The 17598-nt window shown below is 34.4% G+C and overlaps 1 protein-coding gene across 3 annotated transcripts in view; it reads left to right on the forward strand.

Moving 5' to 3' along the window:
* The window catches only part of ISPD (isoprenoid synthase domain containing), a 112731-nt gene that overhangs the window by 51550 nt on the left and 43583 nt on the right, over positions 1 to 17598 (forward strand). For all 3 annotated transcript variants that reach the window (XR_001878293.1, XM_017836277.1, XM_017836276.1), the window contains exons 6-9: positions 4262 to 4359; positions 9618 to 9707; positions 10484 to 10576; positions 14979 to 15107. Coding sequence is in view for 2 of the 3 variants with exons in the window: in XM_017836277.1 (XP_017691766.1) it covers positions 4262 to 4359; positions 9618 to 9707; positions 10484 to 10576; positions 14979 to 15107 (410 nt within the window). In the remaining variant the exon portion in view is untranslated. The remainder of the gene's footprint in view (positions 1 to 4261; positions 4360 to 9617; positions 9708 to 10483; positions 10577 to 14978; positions 15108 to 17598) is intronic.

Raw genomic sequence — 17598 nt, forward strand, 5'->3', positions numbered from 1 at the left:
GAGGCAGTGTCAAGTTTGACGTTTAGTTTTTGAGGCTACAGAAACATGTGGAATGGGTAAAAAAAAAAAGTTAGATATTTTTGGTTACCTATGTTGTTTGGATAACAGTTTAAACTCATTCTGTTGAGCATGAATGAACTAAATGCTCAGCAGTACTTATTTCATTTTTCTTGGGTTTACAGTGGTAGCATCTCATAACAAAGATGTTTCTAAGTATGCCAGGGGGAACCATATTGGATTTCCAGACCAGTCAAGCCATTGCTATGTAGAAAGTGAAAATAGATTCTGGTAAATTAATTTATTTCTTTGAATTAATTGCAAACTTCAAAATTTTGATAAATAGGATGTGCTTCCAAAATAATACGAATTGTAACGGCAGACCAAGAATGATGTGGAATGAGCATATGTATGCAAAAACAAGTGTATGTATACACACCTATGTGCAATTAAGAGAAAAAACCTATTTACCATTCAGATGCATTTTTTTTTCTTATGGCTTTAATTCCCTAGGATATGATACTTATGATCTTTATTGAAACAAAGTATTATTTTAATTGCTGCTTGTTTGTGGCATGCTTTTCAGGGTAAACCTTTAAGTCTTTCATTACAGTACACTTAATACACTATCTAACTAAGGTAGTTAGTCCCATAAACATGCACACAAGTTAATTTATAGTTGGGTGGGATCCTAGGATAAAGTCTGTGGCAGGTGTTGCCAAATAATAATGTGATCTAAAGCTTTCAAGATATTGAAGAGGGGCATGGAAAACTTGAAAATGAATTTTTCTGGTGGAGGAAAAAAAGAAAGGGAGGTGTAGTGGAACACGTTCTGAAATTCTCTATCAAATTTAGCTTTAATGAAAAAAAAATTCCTGATAGGGAAATTTAGTGTTTAAATTTGGCAGTACAGGGTTTTAACTATTTTTTATATTATGCAAAAAATATACTCTGAGTGGATGTTAAAAGTGATGGATGAGATCAAATGTGATACATGTGAATGGGGAACATTACTCCATAATAGGGTACATCTGGAAAGAAGGTGAGAGTTAATGGGAGAGGAGTATTGGAAGAGGAGGTTTCCAGGGAAATAATAGGTTTAAACTAAGTTGAGGACAAGGAAGCCAAAGCAAGATAAAGAGTTTGATATGTAATGCAATAGTGAGAAAAGAACAAAAAAAATGGTTTGGTGGATTTAAAGGAAGTTATGGCAGAAAGTAGGGAAGTGAAGTAGAATAGTGGTGCATTGTACGGGGACAAGAGGTAATATACAAAAACTGAACCAAGTGAAGTTCCAACTCAAGAAAAAGGAAAAACTCTTCCACCATGAGGACAATTAAGCAATGAACAGGTTGCCTGGAGACATTGTGCAGTCTCTGTCTTTGAAGATTTTCAAGTGTGAGAGGGGCAGGGGGCTGAGTGACCAGGCCTAACCTCATGGGTGATCCTGCTTTGAGGAGTTTGGACTAGAGACCTTCTGAGGTCCCTTCCAGCCTCAATTATCCATGGTCTGATGGAAAACAAAATGGTTTTAGCTGAGTATTAAAGTTCTTTGTGACATGGCCATGATGTGGCTTTCCAGAATGGCTGTTTCATTCACTCAAACAGAATTCTGAAAACCAGGAATGAAATGCTGCATGCAGTTAGATTTACTGGCAGGCAGCAGAATTCATGGAATTCATGGAGTTACCAGCCAGCACTCCAGATGTGCTTGCTGTGTTCAGCATGATTACATTGAGCCACGGAGCTCCATCAACTTACCAGAGGTGGGACACGGGCAGTCTTGGGGAGGAAGGCTCCACTCGGTCTTCCTTTCCACAATTCAGCAAAGGTGCAAACTGTCTAAACACAGAGGTCTTTGTTGACCACTTGAAACAGTTTGGACTTAAATGGAAAATGAGTTTCAAACCTCAACTAGAACATAAATGTTGCTTTGCTATGCTGACTTTATACATGATGATTTCCTAGCCTTCCTTTATACGCTTCCTTGATCATTTAAAAGCATGCAGTATCTTTTCAATTTGTGTATTATCATTATTTTAATGTTCTCATGCTTTATTAATAGACTTTCCCCTTAGAACATTACATTCCTTCTCCAGACTAAAAATACATTTTTCCACACTTCATTGAATTTTCCCTCCTCTTTATTAAATCCATCCTGCATATCTTAGTCACTTTTTTGGTAATTGCCTCTCTTATTTGTTGCAGGAAGTTAGAGGTCTAAGAGGGCTGGAGAGAGGAGTGAGATGGGTCTTTATAGCTGCAGTCTTTGAGCAGCCTCTTGTGAGATTACTTTTGACACTTACTGTTGATTACAGACTTCTTTTTAAAAGAACTGTCTGAGCCTAAGTTATGGTGCCTTTTGGGGTTCCACAGCCTTCTTCCACATGTACATTTTTGTAATAGTTCCAATCTGACCTTCTTCATTAAATTACTTAGTTCAATAGAATCTGAGTTCTTGAAATCTGATATGCCAGTCTGGTTTATTATGTATATCTATCTTGTATCTGCATTCCATGTACAGAACTAAATTCAAGTGACTCTTGCTCTGATTTAAATCAACCCACTGGTTTCTTTCTGGTGATAAGAAATTAATTCAATATGGTTTCCTATTGAACCATTTTTCAGATGGTAAAATTATTCTGTATTAAGTAGAACTGTGATGCATGTTCAATATATTTTTTTGCCTAGTGAATCTATGGGAAGATAATTTCTCCTGCAGTTGTGGTATCCTGTGATTTCCAGTCCTGTGAGAACTGGCCATGCATTTTTTTTAATTCTCACTTTCATCTGGTTGTGATGGTTTATAAGCAGATGTTCATTGTTCTCTCTCTTTCTTCCTCCCTCCCCATTCTTGCTAACTGAATATGAAGTCAGTTGCTACCACTGTTTTTGTTGTCACATTATAAATATTGGACATAATAAATACACATGATTCAAAAAATCATTCTAATTATTCTTTGTCATTCTCAGCGGTTAATTTACTCTTCCTACTCACAGAAAATTGCTTGAAAGTTACAAGACACTTTCCAATAATGTTAACTCTACAACAGCTTTAAAATTAATTTTCAGGTTTTTATGTCTATTTTTGTAAAGAAGTCTTTGAGTTTACAGTAGAAAGTGAGTTGTTTACTTAAGGAATGCATCTGAATGAACTTATTGTGTGGTATGTAATTATAAAAAAACTTTCCACATGCAAAAAATATGTATCCTTATATTCAGACTTGTTTGAAGAGCAGTTAGACCATATTTTTATAATTTCTCTTATGTCTTTCACTACTAATTTATTTTGTGGTGGTGTTTGGTATATTTCTGTTCCTGAATTTTCATTGAAGTCTGCTTTAAATGTAATTAGACTTTACATTTGTGAAATTTCTCTTTACTTATGCAATGGTTACCCCAAAAATATTAGAAATCCTATATTTTGCTCTGCATAGTAATTTAGCATCTAAAGGATAAATTTCTGAATTACAGCTGAGAATTTCAGACTTGAATTATTTTGATTTATTTGCTTAAAGAAAGGAAAATGCTCACCAAATCTAATACCTCTAGTCAATAACTAGAGAAAATACTAATTTTCTGAACTGTGGGCTTTATGGAACAGATCAGGCAGTAACTTGAAACTTGATAGCAACAAAATACTATATTTTCCCGCACCAGTAAAAGATCTAGGAAATTGCCCATTCCATGATCTTTGTCAGTGACTGTTCAACTTCTTTGATGTTGCAGTGAATATTTATATTTGCTGTCTCCCTGAACAGTATTTTCAATATACTTTTTGGGGGCGATTTTGTAGTGCATATTGTTGGGAAGCATATTTATGCTATCCCCTGGTTTTTTTCTTTCTTTTTTCTTTTCTCAGTATTGCTGATACTGCATTCAGTGATCTGTTGAAGTGATACGTCATATGAACTTTTAAAAACATTTTCTTGATTGTCATCTTGTGTCATTAATGTGGACCTGAAAAATATCTTGTAAAAGGAATCCCTTATTTATATGGGCTTTGGGGACAGGCCTCATGAGATGATTTCACATTGCAGAAAATCATAAAAAATATAAACTGAATTTTATATTTGAAATGTATGTTATACAAATGATGTCGTTAGATTAACTGTGCCTTGAAATAAGTAGTCTTTAAATTTACAGCTGTTGAAAAGGTTCTGTTGAGAGACAGCAGTATGGATTGAAGGTAATGTTTAGCAGATTGGTAACTTTGATTGATTTTTTTTTGCATGAAATACTAAGGTTTTTTTCTCAATCTCAGACAACCTTTCACAAGAAGTTTGTGTTATTACCGATGCAAATGAAACTGTTGCACAAGTTGGTTTTCTCCTTCCTGAATATCTGAAAAGACAAATAAAAGTAAGTGCATCTCTATGGCTTTTAACTGTATGACTAATTTAGTGTTTCTGGTTGCCACTACTCATAAGAAATGGTCTAAATAATGTGACTACAGAAACTGAGACTTCCTGTGTCACCGTAGTATTTATTACACAGGATTGACACCAGGTGTGGAAGTTACCAAGAAAGAAGCATCTTCTGCCCAGTTAGGCAGTAGAAAGGGATTTTACAGAGGCACTTAAAATGTATATATTAGATTAGAGGAGAAATTGAATCCAGACAACGGAGAGGCCATTTTCTTTAGATTTTATGAATTCAGTAAGCCCAAATTGTTACAAATATGTTACAGAGGAAATGCTTTTGTTACTTTGAAGTTAAAGTCTGAACCAATTAAAGAGTAAGTTGTTTTCCTGCAGAGCTGCAAGTGCAAAATGTAGTTAATCAGTTTTTTTGAGTCCTAGGGGTACATTTCACTCACAGTGAATGCACATTGAAGCCTTTGCTTTAGGATACTGATGGAATTTTCTACTGTCATTTAACTACCTTTTCCCTTTTTCATTATTCCTTCTAATAGAACTATCATATTTCCATTTTCCCAAAGATGATTAACATTTGGTAATTGGTTAGATTTTACCTGGTCTTGGAGTGATTCTTAGTTGTATCTTATGTGATGATATTGCATCTTCCTATTATCAGGTTTCCTGATTTTCATAGTGTTACTTCTGTAATGGTTGTATTCATGTGTGTTGATCTTCTGCATGGTGTACTTAGTTATTAGAATGATGTTCTTCTCTAGCAAACTGTATTGGTGTTTTATATCTAGAAATCTCATTTGATGTTGCACTTACAGTTTTTTTGTTTAGAAACAATTGTATTTAGTATGGAATCATGCTTTATATCTATCAAATGCTATATTTATAAGTCTAAGACATTAGCAGAGTTGAATAAGATCTTTTTTTGTCTGAATAAGTGTATAATAGAGCAGAAGTGTGTAATCATTTCACTAACACCATCTCCATTGCTATTTCTTCTTTTTTTTTGTCTGCATGTAAACTATTCTGCAATTAGTAGGAAGACGTCACTTACTCATATACTTTTTTAAGTGTTGACTTAACTGTATCTGTTAATTATGGTTGCATATAATCCCTTTGATCATACCATGAGTAGCACTTCCAAATCAGTAGGAAAAATCAATGCATATGTCATGTTTGATAACCAACACTGTAACTTTGAACTGAACAACCTCAGATCAGAACTAGTTAGAATTTACAATATGTTGCCAAATTTTCATTTCATAGTGGGGCCTCTGGTGGTCTAGTGGTTAGGGTGCAGGACTCTCACCGCTGCGACCCGGGTTCGATTCCCAGCCCCCCGGGCAGATGGAGCTCGTCAGCCCTGTAAGGCAATCCATCTAAGAGAAGGTCACTCTAAACAAGGTCCTGGGGACCTCACTGCCACTGTCCAAGTTTGCTTGGCCCCGGCAGATGAACCTCAGGATTAAAGGGTGGGCTCAGTTCAGCGCAAGCTGTGTCTCACCTAAAAAATCCACTGCGCAGGCTCAAAGAGTTAATGACCTTTCCCAAATCTTCGCTCGCGAAGACTGGCCATTACTTACTTACTATTCATTTCATAACTGGTTAATTATTGGGTGAGTCAGGCACCTGAACCTATGGTGCCTTTGAATAAAATGCATGTAAAATGAACTCAAACAAGGTAATGAGGACATGACATTAAAGGGATTCTACTAATATAGGACTGATTTTTTTTTTATTGGCTCTATTAAAGCAGTTTATTTAATTGATTTCTAGCACCGTTCCTTGGAACATCCTTCAGTATTCATTTAGTGAAGCTTTAGGGTTAAAATCTGTAAAAATCATGTCTTGTCTTGTTTTTAAACAATAAAATTGCTAAGCGTTAATTCATAAGGTTAGCGATATACAGAACTCCTAACCTTAGAAGGAATTTTGTGTTGGGGGCACACTTCTGGTGCCCCCAACATAAGAAGCACATGGAACTATTGGAGCAAGTTCAGAGGAGGGCCACAAAGTCGATAACGCGACTAGAACACCTCCCTTAAAAAGACAGGCTGAGAAAGTTGGGGCTGTTCAGCCTGGAGAAGAGAAGGTTGTGTGAAGACCTCATAGCAACCTTCCGATATCTGAAGGGAACCTACAGGGAAGTCAGAGAGGGATTCTTTGTCAGGAAATGTAGTGATAGGACAAGGAGTAATTGGTAAAAACCGTAAGAAGGAAAATTTAGGTTAGATATACCCTTTACTGTGAGGGTAATGAGGTACTGGAACAGGTTGCCCAGAGAAGTTGTGGATGTCCCATCCCTGGAACTGTTCAAGGCCAGGCTGGATGGGGCATCCTGGTCTAGTGGACATTGTGCCTGCCCACGGCGGGGCGGTTGGAATTAGATGATCTTTAAGGTCCCTTCCAACCCAAACCATTTTATGATTCTATGGTATCCACTGGCCTATGATTTCTTAAATGAAGCACTGTAAACTTGTGAGAGAGAGAGGTATTTCATTTTGTGCAGTGTGATAATTATTGTAAGTAAGTTAAATATACTGCACTGAAAGCTGGGCCTTTTCAAAGGGTGAATTGGAGGGTAATTGATCTAAATAATAGACCAGTTGGGAATCATTCAGTAAAGTACATATTATCTGAAATTTAAACTAAATTTATTTTAGCATTTTAGCCAGTTTTGACACTAATTCTTAGTAGCAGCCATATTTACTTTTGAGATATTTCTTGACTCCTATATGTATAATTAAAGAAGAATTTAAAAGAAATTTTGTTTGAGGGATTTCTGGGAGAGACTCTAATAACATGATAATGCCAACAGCAGGGGGGAAAAAGACCTAAAAATAGAACTGATAAAGCAAATGAAAATAAAAACTTTTCTAAAAAATTTTTTTTAGGCAACAGTTATTGCTTGCAAAGTACTTTAAGAGTATTTTAATCACTGTTACTCTAAGCAGTATAACTAAGGAATGAATGTTTTGCTCAAGATATGTTACTTTGAAAGACATAAGCTGAATCTTTCCTTAAGGTTGTTATTTAGCCCTTTCTTTTGAAGCAGACAAACCTAAATGGGGGCTGAAGGTGTTTTCTTCTGTGACTGGAAATTACTCCTGCTTTTTCAGTGACAAGGTGCTGCTGTCACATGAAATGCAATCAACTGGATAAAATTGTGTGTTATTTTTGTGAATGGATAAATATCCACAAGCAGCATATAAAAATATCTGGTTGTTTTCAAGTAGGAAATGAACTAGCATTTCACCAGTAGAAATTCACTAATTTCTTAACGATTGCATTGTCTATCTGCTGGATTGGTATTAATTGTAATTTTAAATTCTGATATAATTTAAATAACTTTTACAGCTTCCCAATGTCTTAGGATAAATTTTAGATTTTATGCAAGTGGATGATGAATAAAGTGGAAACTTCAGCACAGGGCATCTGATAAGTAAAAGAAACATTAAAGAAAACATATTTATAATTCCTGTTTTTATGTTCTTACAATCGTTGCTTCTTGAACTAGATGAATATCAGTTGGTACAAGGACCAGAAGTAATTAAGCAAATCCATATGCTCTTTTCTATTTAAACACTGAAACACTATGTGACAATCACTTTTTACCAAAGTGGTATTTTTAGGTAATTTTTGCTCTCTCAAGTAGTTGATAACAATATTAATATTAATTTTAATTTTAAAAAGTACTTTTGCATAGGATACTAACATGCCAGATAGAATAAGAATTAGTTTTAGTGAATTTATTATTTATTGAAGCTTCTAATTAGGCAGCTGTGCTTTCTTTTCCAACAGAGGAATTTGATTTATTTTTTTCTGAAAAATATGGCTGTAAAAAAATGCTTAGTTTGCTACTTTATCAAATTGTGAAGTTAAATCAAAATTCTGATACACTATATGAATTTTTAAATGTTCAGAAATACTTAAGTGTCCTGTATTATAATATCTCAAAGGAAAAAAATAAAAGTAGGCCTTCTGCCTTGGGTCATGTTCCAGATACCTTCTGAAAAGATTCTGGCATGCAGTGTGCTCCTGTTCCTCAAAGTATATGCAAGGTTGTAAAGGTACCAGGAATTTCTGATTTTACATCTGCAGAGGTTCAAGCCAGGAGAGCCCTGGAGTATTGCATTTTTCAATTATTTTTAAGTAATTCATACCTTCTGTGAATTTTTTTTTTAAACCTCTTAAAATATTAAATGTCAACTGTCTGGGGCTATGTTACCAAAATTTCAACCCAAAATGTTTCTGAAATCCTTAGAACATAAATATCAACTTTTGGGTTTTAAACCACCTTCCTTTGCAAAAAGTTAACTCCCTGAGTATTAAAAGAAAAAACAAATACAGCTTTGGATAATATTGCAAAGCCATTTTAAATGTTGTATTTGGTACTTCTGTTGGATTGTGGATTAAGTGACATTTCGAGGGAATACAGCAGTGTATTGCTTCTGTCATTTTCTGTGATATATAATATGTCTTTTGGCCAGAAATAAAGCTCAGTTGAGCAGTGGAATGAGAGGTTTGCTGCTTTGATAGAAGCAATATGAAGTTGGGGTTTTTTTGCCTTATTTTAAAGATTTTTTATTTACTTCAAAGTGTTATTTCCTATTGGGGAACAAATTCCCCCTCTACTACCTGGTTTGCTTTTTCACTTAAGGCAATCCTGAAGATGATAATGTAGTAGAATCTACATTTTATTTTAACTAGAATAAGATAGTTTCTTAGCTTGTGTCATAGGTTGCAAAATAAGATTAATACAGTATTTTAGAGTATTCATTGAGGAAATATTTTCAGAAGAAACTCTAGATGAGTCTTGTATCCTAGAGTACCAATACCAGTACACCTGGTCTTTCATGCATACTTAATGTTTTTTATTTTTAGCTTCATGAAGACAAAATACCTAGATATTTGAATATTGTTGAGATTTTTGTCAGAATTAGAGATCTAAAATCATTAGATCATCTTGATCCTGTGGCAGTTGAACATCCTAACCTGGGCAGCAGCACTTGTGTCTGATGCTTCCAGGGCTGTTTCTGCTGTTTCCCTAGCAGAATGCTTCAGCACAGGTTGGGCTCCATGCTTCACTGTTGAGTCGTCTAAAAATCTGAGCAAATTTCAATTCTTGTAGTGGAAATAATAATTGCCATTTTAAAATAAGTTGAATGAACAAACTGCCATAATAGTGGAAGCTTTAACAGAGAGTTAAGGCTGAAGTAAAATTTGTGACTTTTTTCGTCTCATCAGGTTGAAACTGTATCAATATCTCAAAGCAGAAATGATAGCCATCTACAAAGCATCTTTTCAGGACAGTGCTACAATTTTGTTTGTGTAAATGTAAGTAGTAAGGATGCATGCTTTTACTTTTGCACTTCAACTTGTTAGTAATGGTAAATATAAAGTATCTGAATAGTAAGTTGTTTATTATTTCTGTCCTCATGCTGTATCCATTCTAAAGTTAATGTTTCTGATGCGCACCAAACTGGAGTTTTGAGCATAATTATGTTGTTAAACCAGCCATGAATTCTTGAACAAGAGGGATGAAACTGAAAGTGGTTGAAGATTCCCTTTCGTAGATGTTGTATTGAAGTGAATTTTCTCGAGGAAAGTCTGTCATATGCGTAGTCTTCTAACTGTGCATTGCCACCGTGGTCTACATTAGTGTTTCCCATTCTGGACATATGCATGCCATGCAATCTGTATTTGGGTCACAGTATGGGAACAGGAAGGTTCCCATGAACCATAGATGAACCATATCTAAGACCAATCAAGACCCTTAATCTTGTTTTATGTATAGATATTTCTTAAGGGTAATATTATTAATCTCCATTTTTTTCAAACAGCTATAACTTTACCAAACAATACCATTACATTTGTATATTAAAACCAAGCAGCTAACCAACTCAAAACCCCCAAAACAAAAAAAGTGATGTGTTGGGGGTTTTTTTTTGTTGTTTTGTTTTCTTTTGTTTTGTTTTTATGTTGTTGGTGGTGGTGGTTTATTTTTTTTTCATAAATGACAGATCTTTGAATTCTATTTTTATAGTTTTTAATTATAGTTTTTTATATAGTTTTGATGTCTTCCATAATTCTAGACATTTATTTTCATTTAGGATAAAAAGTGTGCCATTCAAGAAACTCAACAACTAGTGCATATGTTGGAAAAATCAGATATTCCTCTCTTACATCCAGTTGTCCTTATTTCGGTAGGTAACTCCTGTAAGTTACTGTAGAAAGCATCTCATGAAATTTTTTAAATGTTAGACTAGGCTTAAACTTCTACTAGCTCAGAATAAAATTGTAAATTCTAGCTGTAAATTGGACTCTAAAGAGCCTCATTTGCACTTCAACAAGTGCATGCTGTCAAGACATAAACTGACACTAGCAAATGACAATTTATTAGTTATATATTTCTATGAAAGACTCATTGTGGCTGGCTGGTTGTACTGAACTATTAACTCCTGCCTTACTGTTGGGCTCCATCTCTGCTGGGGATGCTGCAAATCATGTGTTGTGCTTAAATCCTGAGATGAAACAGAATTAAGTGGCTTTGGTACTTCTTTTTTTCTATGCTATGTAGTTTATTCAAAGTTTTAAAATTATTGTTGCTTTTCTGATCCAAGTCTTAAAAATTAACTTTGAAGTACTTTGCAATGTATCTAGTACATACTTTACTTACTGAGGTGTTGTAGGACTGAAAAGTCTATTCTGGTATATGGCAAAAGTTTTAAAGTGTACTTTTTGCTGAATTTTTCATTGTTCGAAATGAATGCCAGAATAATAATGAATCTTAATATTTGAAATGAATGCCAGAATACTTTACCAGTTTCTACAAATGACAGCTGAAGTGTACTTGACTTTTGTTTTATTCAGACTGTTAAAAAGCAGAAAATATGAGTAGATTTGAAAGTCTCCATGCAGTGTAACCAGCTCCAATTAATTCTGTCATTTTGTTTTCTGGCTTAGTAGGTAGGGATGAGAAGTATTGGGTGGAGTGAAAGTCATTAATGCTATCTGTCACAAAGAGTGTGCCTCTGGACTTCATTTATTACACTCTCCAGCAATAACACAAAATAATATGTTGTGACTTTAAAGTATAATTCCATATGTGAAGCTTTTGCAAAAGAAATATTTTTCATGGGTCCTGAATAGTTACTAAAGTCCACAGTGTAGTGACCTGGGGGTAAAACTGAGCATTTACTTTGGAATTTTAGCTTAAACTGAAATTTAAATGATGAAATTTCATTACTGAACTTACAACTAAACAAGATATCATGAAGATTAATTACTTTTACAAAGGAAAAAAGTTGCGTAGAATCACAAAATTAGTTTGGAAAAGACTTGTAAGATCATCAAGTCCAACTATTAACCCAGCACTGCCAAGTCCAGCACTAAACCACGTCCCCGAGTGCCACATCTACACATCTTTTAAATACCTCCAGGGCTGGTGACTCAACCATTTTCCTGGGCAGCCTCCCATTCAGTTACCCATTTACAAGGCTACTGGATGTGAAAAATGCTCTTTTCTGGACTGAGAATGTTTTCATTAGTCTTTTATATCAAGAATGTAAAAAACCATTTCTGTCTATGTTAAATTTTGGGGGTGTGCAGATAAAGTTGAAATTGTTCATCAACGAGCTAAGGTGTTAAAAGCATGCTTATTTTGTGCCCAATTCTTAGCTGCTTTCTGGCCAGGACTTTGAATTAAATATGTTTTTTAGTGTGACGCACAGAATGTGAGAACTTAATATTGTAGCTATAAATATTCTGGTCTTAAAATCTAAGAAGCAAGTATGAATGCAAATAATGCTTCACTGTGAAACTTGGGGTTTGCCCCTGAGATACTACACCTTCAAATCATTGTAGAACCCAGCACTATTTTTAATGAAAGTGTACTTGCTTGAGCAGCCTTCTGCATGCACAAATTGTTCAGGTGAACTCCTTCTAAAATAGTCTTAGGAGAAAATTATACATTTAAACTGCTTCCTATACCCCAGATGCAGCAACTACTTGAAATTTCCCAGAACTAGACAGCGGATGAAAGTCTCATAATGAGGTGGAAACAGTTGCTGACATTTAAAACATAGAGACACATATAGTTGTTAAAAGTATTTTTTTAAAATGATATACCCTAATTGCAAAGTGGTGCTACACTTTCATTTGATGGAAGTACCACACTATCTTTTAGAAATACGAGAAGGAATAAATAGGAAATCTGGATATGTTTTAAATTACCAAAGAATTAGTTAAGCAAATCATTATCTCATATTAATCACTAGGAAGCATTGAAGTCCTTTAAACTTCTGATCCCTAAAACTCATTACAGATGGTATGGGGGACAAAAATTTCCTTCAGTGGTTTTTAATTAAAGTCAGTGTTGTGTGTCCTCTTCACTAAGGCTCATGAGTGGGATTTTCCTCTGTTTTATTCTTTCCTATATACTTTGCTTACCATGTAGCCTGAAAGAATTGTTCATGAAAACTCCTATAAGATACTTTCTTTTGACATAAAAGGGCATATTAATAGTTCTCAAATGCGAATCAGAATTTTAAGCAATACAGTGACAATTAAATGCATAGGTCTTAGGTACCAGCTGGAAGGGAAACATTATGCATTTCTAGTCTCAAAAGTAAAACTCTTTCTGGTAGTGAAGAATTGAAAGCATAAATGACGAGAGCAGCTAACTGCTTCAATTCTAAACTCATAATTAGGAACAGTCTAATGTAGACTTGTGTGTAATTGGAAAGTTCTTGTCTGTTCTTTGATTTCGCAACACAAGTAACTTCTTCATAAAAATCTGATAATTAAGAGAAAAAGTTTTATTTTTCCTTCCAATAGTCAGCTTCTTTAGTTGTAAAAATGACAGGTGTTATTATTGTGCCAGATTGTCTGTTTAACTGGCCTGGAGAGCCTTGTCCCAGTAAAAGGATGAGCTTGTGCTGGACATGATGACTTCTGTCCATATTCCCACCTGTCAATTGCCACAGATTTCAAAGTCTATCCTTTGTCTTGGTGCCAGACTGGATTATTTTGAGGCATCTGTAAGCTGAAGCAGCAATTGTACTGCTGTATTTGGACAAAAGGAAAGATTAATATTACAGGAGAAATAGGAAGCCCAGAAGTAAATTTCATGCAATTATTTGTTTGTATCAAGCCAGTGTCCTCTCCACCTCTATTATAACCAAATTAATTATACTCTTAAACTGACATTACTTTTTTGAGCAATACATATTCGTGTTTGTAGGAGCGATGAATGGCTATGATTTTTATTTTGTTGCTATAACTTACTGTTAGAAAGAAAGGAATGCTGGTACTTCAGCTCTGTAGTTGGAATACTTCGCAATTCAGTACAAAGGTAAGTTTGAGAAAAATCTCTTTTTAAAACTGTGAAACAGGTTAATGGTAGAGAGGAGATAGGTTGAGTTCTCTTAAAATAATAAGTTTTATAATTTCTTATAAATGGCTGTAAATGAGCAGTACTTAGCTTTGTTTTGGGTAAAAAATAACGAAACAGCGAGTATGTGAAAATTAATTTCTGCCTGTGTAGTAGAAGACTATAGCTTTGCTTCTGATGAGTATGCACTTGGACAACAAACAGTTTTTTTAAAAAGTGTTACTAGGAAAAATGAGTGAAGACTTATTTGTTGTCAGGATAAATTGAACATAAGGTACAAAGAGAACTTGAAATAATTTTCCCAAGCACTGGTCTCTGGGACAACCTCTATACTTCTACTTCTGTGTAGTGGTCACAGATAAATTTTACATCAATGGAATCATTCAGCCAGAAAAATGTTCTTGTTTTAGGGAAGAGGTGTTTCTGCTATTAATAGATGCCAAAACTTTATATGTACAAATCATCATCCTTAATTTGATTTCTACAGTTAATAGAAGCTTTGTAAAGTAAATTGATTAAACTATGGAATACATAAGCCTTGGGAAAGGGTTGAACTAGTTGATAACTTCCCAGAAAATACTAGTTCAGATCCCGTAAGACCCACCATGTTTGTGCAGTATCCCTGATGGATATGAGACCTACCTTTCCCTGACCAGGAGCTCAGGATAGTCATATCCCTGTCTTTTTTTGAAGTAGTTTCTGCTTTTTAAACTTGAAGCGTTATCTTGAAATTAATCCAATTTAGGCAACTAATATGCTATACTGAAAGGATAGTAAATTCAAAATAAAACTTTAAAGAATGTAACTCTTGAAAACCTTGAAGAGGCTTAAGAAAAACACCTGTATTTCTGTAGTACCCTGATAGTAAAAAAAAACCCAAACCCAAACCCCAACCAACTGTGAAAGTTAGAATAGAACTTAGAAAAGAATGCTGTTTGTTTTCTGATTTAATTGAATATTTTTAAGATGCAGTTATTACATTGTGTTTTGATGTGTTCTGGTTTCATTGTGTTTTGAAAAGAAATAATTTTCATGTCACTAAATGTATAAGCAGTGGAGTTCAACAGTAATAGAAGCTAGCTAAGAAAAACATTTGTTAGTCTGTATTTTCATGTGTGCTTAACATAACACTAAAACATAACTAAAATTTGGCAGTCTAGAATGGCATACTATGGAAAAAATGGATTTTTTTTTCCTTATTTGTTCCTTTCCAGGTGTACTTGGATATATCAGGAAATAATTCTTTCAGCATTGGGATGGAAGAACTAGCTAGCATCAAGAAATTTGCAAGGGAAACTAAAAAGAAAAACATTTTGGTTTATGGTCTCCTTATCCAATATAAGGTATGTAATTATTTTTCTATGTGCAAATTATCTTCTTTTGCCATTTATATGATTAATGATAGAATCTTCATTTAAAACAAAATCAAAGGGAAATAAATATGACTTGAAAAGGATTTTTTTGAAGATTCTTGCCTGTTCTTGTTCAAAATTCAGACAAGCCTGTAGTTATAGGCAAAAATGTAAGCTTTTTGATTTGGGAGGAATAAATGGTAAACATTTTTTAGAAGCACATGAAAACATCAGGGCCCGTTTTGCTTTTCTGCTTTGAAACTTGCTTTGTGCAGCATTAAAAAGGTAAAAAATAGTAAAAGTACATTCAGTCAGTGGTTCTGCAGTATTTTACGTCCCTCATCAAAACAGTGTTTGGTATTCGGGGGACAGGAAAGGCACAGCATATAGGTGTTGAGACAGTGTCTGTCTGTAATAGTAGTAAATTGCCTCAAGTGGAGGCAAAAAGGGTTACCACTTCAGCATCCTTTGTACTCACGAAAGCTATTTAAAATAAACTGTTTTGCCTGGGATACATGTTCTTTCAGCCAGAAGAGTGGCTGCCTTGCCTCCAGTGCAGATATGGTTTGCAGATTCTTAACTCAGTCAGCAGTGAAGGAAGTAGTAAGTTAGATATTCAATAGGAATTTTAATAAAGAAGAATAAATGTAATCTTAACTGATTTTTTTTTTTTGGTTGAACTAGGTGTTTATATATAATTGTTAAATATGTCTAAACTTTTGTGTCTTTTTCCGGTATACCAAACACTTGATTATCCCTTCAAATTCTCTGGCTTTATTAAGAGCTATGAGTATCAATACCTATCAGTTTATGCTTTTACAGACTTTTGATGCCAACAGAATATGAATATTGCTATTATATGATTTTAGTTTGTCTCTTGTTTGTAAAACATACAGGGGCATACAACTATTTTCAGTCTTCTTTCTGGTACTATCGAACCCCATTTTTTCCAGGGTGAACTGGCTTCCTTTGGTAAAAACAATTTGAATAACTGTTGGAAACAGCTCTGAGGCACCTTAGCATGGTAAAAAGTAACATTGCAAATATTGCTTTAGTGTAACTATATTTTTTTCCTTTTAAAATTCGTTGGGTATTCAAGTGGATCAAATAGACATGTGGATAGCACTGGTCAGTAAAGCTGAAAAGTAAAGCTGGGAAAAAGGAAAACTTTTATAATCTTTGGTGGATTTTTATGACCATGGCAGCAAAACATTTTACATTAACTAGCATGTATAAGAGCAGTAAGAGATCTGAATGGAAGTTCCTGATCCTTGGTGGTAAAAGAGTTGCAGCAGACTGCTGCCTCCATTTTTTTAAAACTAAAATGCTAGAATCTTTATCTAAGATCACTGCAGGCAGAGCCATCATTTATTAGCATGGAAAAAATATTAAATAGAGTAAAACACTTTGCAAAGTAAGTAAACTACTTCTAGTTTTCTATCTTATTTTAAAATGGCTTTAATACCCATCCTGCTCGCAAAGACAGGGATATAGTCTTGAGTTCCTGCTTGTAAGTGTTTTGAAATTATATATGTATATGTGTGATATATGTATCAAGTTTTCTTTTGGCTACAGATCTACAAAGAACATATTTGTTTCTAGTGAAGACCTATGGAAAGATTTGACATAACGAATCTTGAAATGACATAACCCAGACTTTATTACTGGTTTGGGTGAGACTGAGAGAGACTGTGAACAAAAGCAGTTTGTTACATGAAAAGATATCTTTAAAACAGGTTTTGGTTTTTTTTTTTTTTTTTGAAGTCCAAAGCATCATTTGAGAGTCACCAAGGTATTTTACTTTTAGTACAACTCGTTAGTAGGTGAATTCCATGCTCGAGAATGGAAAGCTAAATTTCATACAGGCATGATGGGCAGTCCAGAAGAAGTGGAAACACAAAAAGCACCTGATGCTGTAATGCAGGATACTCAGCCTATTTTTGCAATATCTTCTGTCACTGTCTGCTTTCCAGAAGTCCTGGAAAGCTATAGTTTATTTCAGGAAAAGAGTGATGACAGATAATTACTTCATAGAGCTTACCTCTAGCTGACAGTTTTATATCCTCACTACCAGACATACACAGTTAATAGATACAGATTTACTAATTCTAAAACAGGGATAAAATGTAAGGGATGAGAAGTTTATTGAGACACATGACCATGGTAATACTGAGGTGGGTTATATGATTAGGTGAGTGTGATGATATTTTGGTCTAAAAGAATATGAGGGCGGTCTTTCAGATTCTACATTAGCAAAGCAAATTTTTTGAAATAAATATTTTATATAATGTAAAAAATGTAAAAAAACCTATAAATCTTTTAATCTTTTGGAACAGGAAATGAAATGCTTTTGGAACAGAGGAGTATGTTTTTGGTGGCATTGAAAGAGCTGAAGAAGCCCTAAGAAAAATTATGAGTCTTTATTTTCACATCTTAAATGCCATGTTTATTTGGTATTCAGAAAGAGATATCAAGTATTTTT

This window comes from Lepidothrix coronata, unplaced genomic scaffold (genome assembly GCF_001604755.1).
Source record: "Lepidothrix coronata isolate B3197 unplaced genomic scaffold, Lepidothrix_coronata-1.0 Scaffold273, whole genome shotgun sequence".
NCBI classification, from domain to species: Eukaryota; Metazoa; Chordata; class Aves; order Passeriformes; family Pipridae; genus Lepidothrix; species Lepidothrix coronata.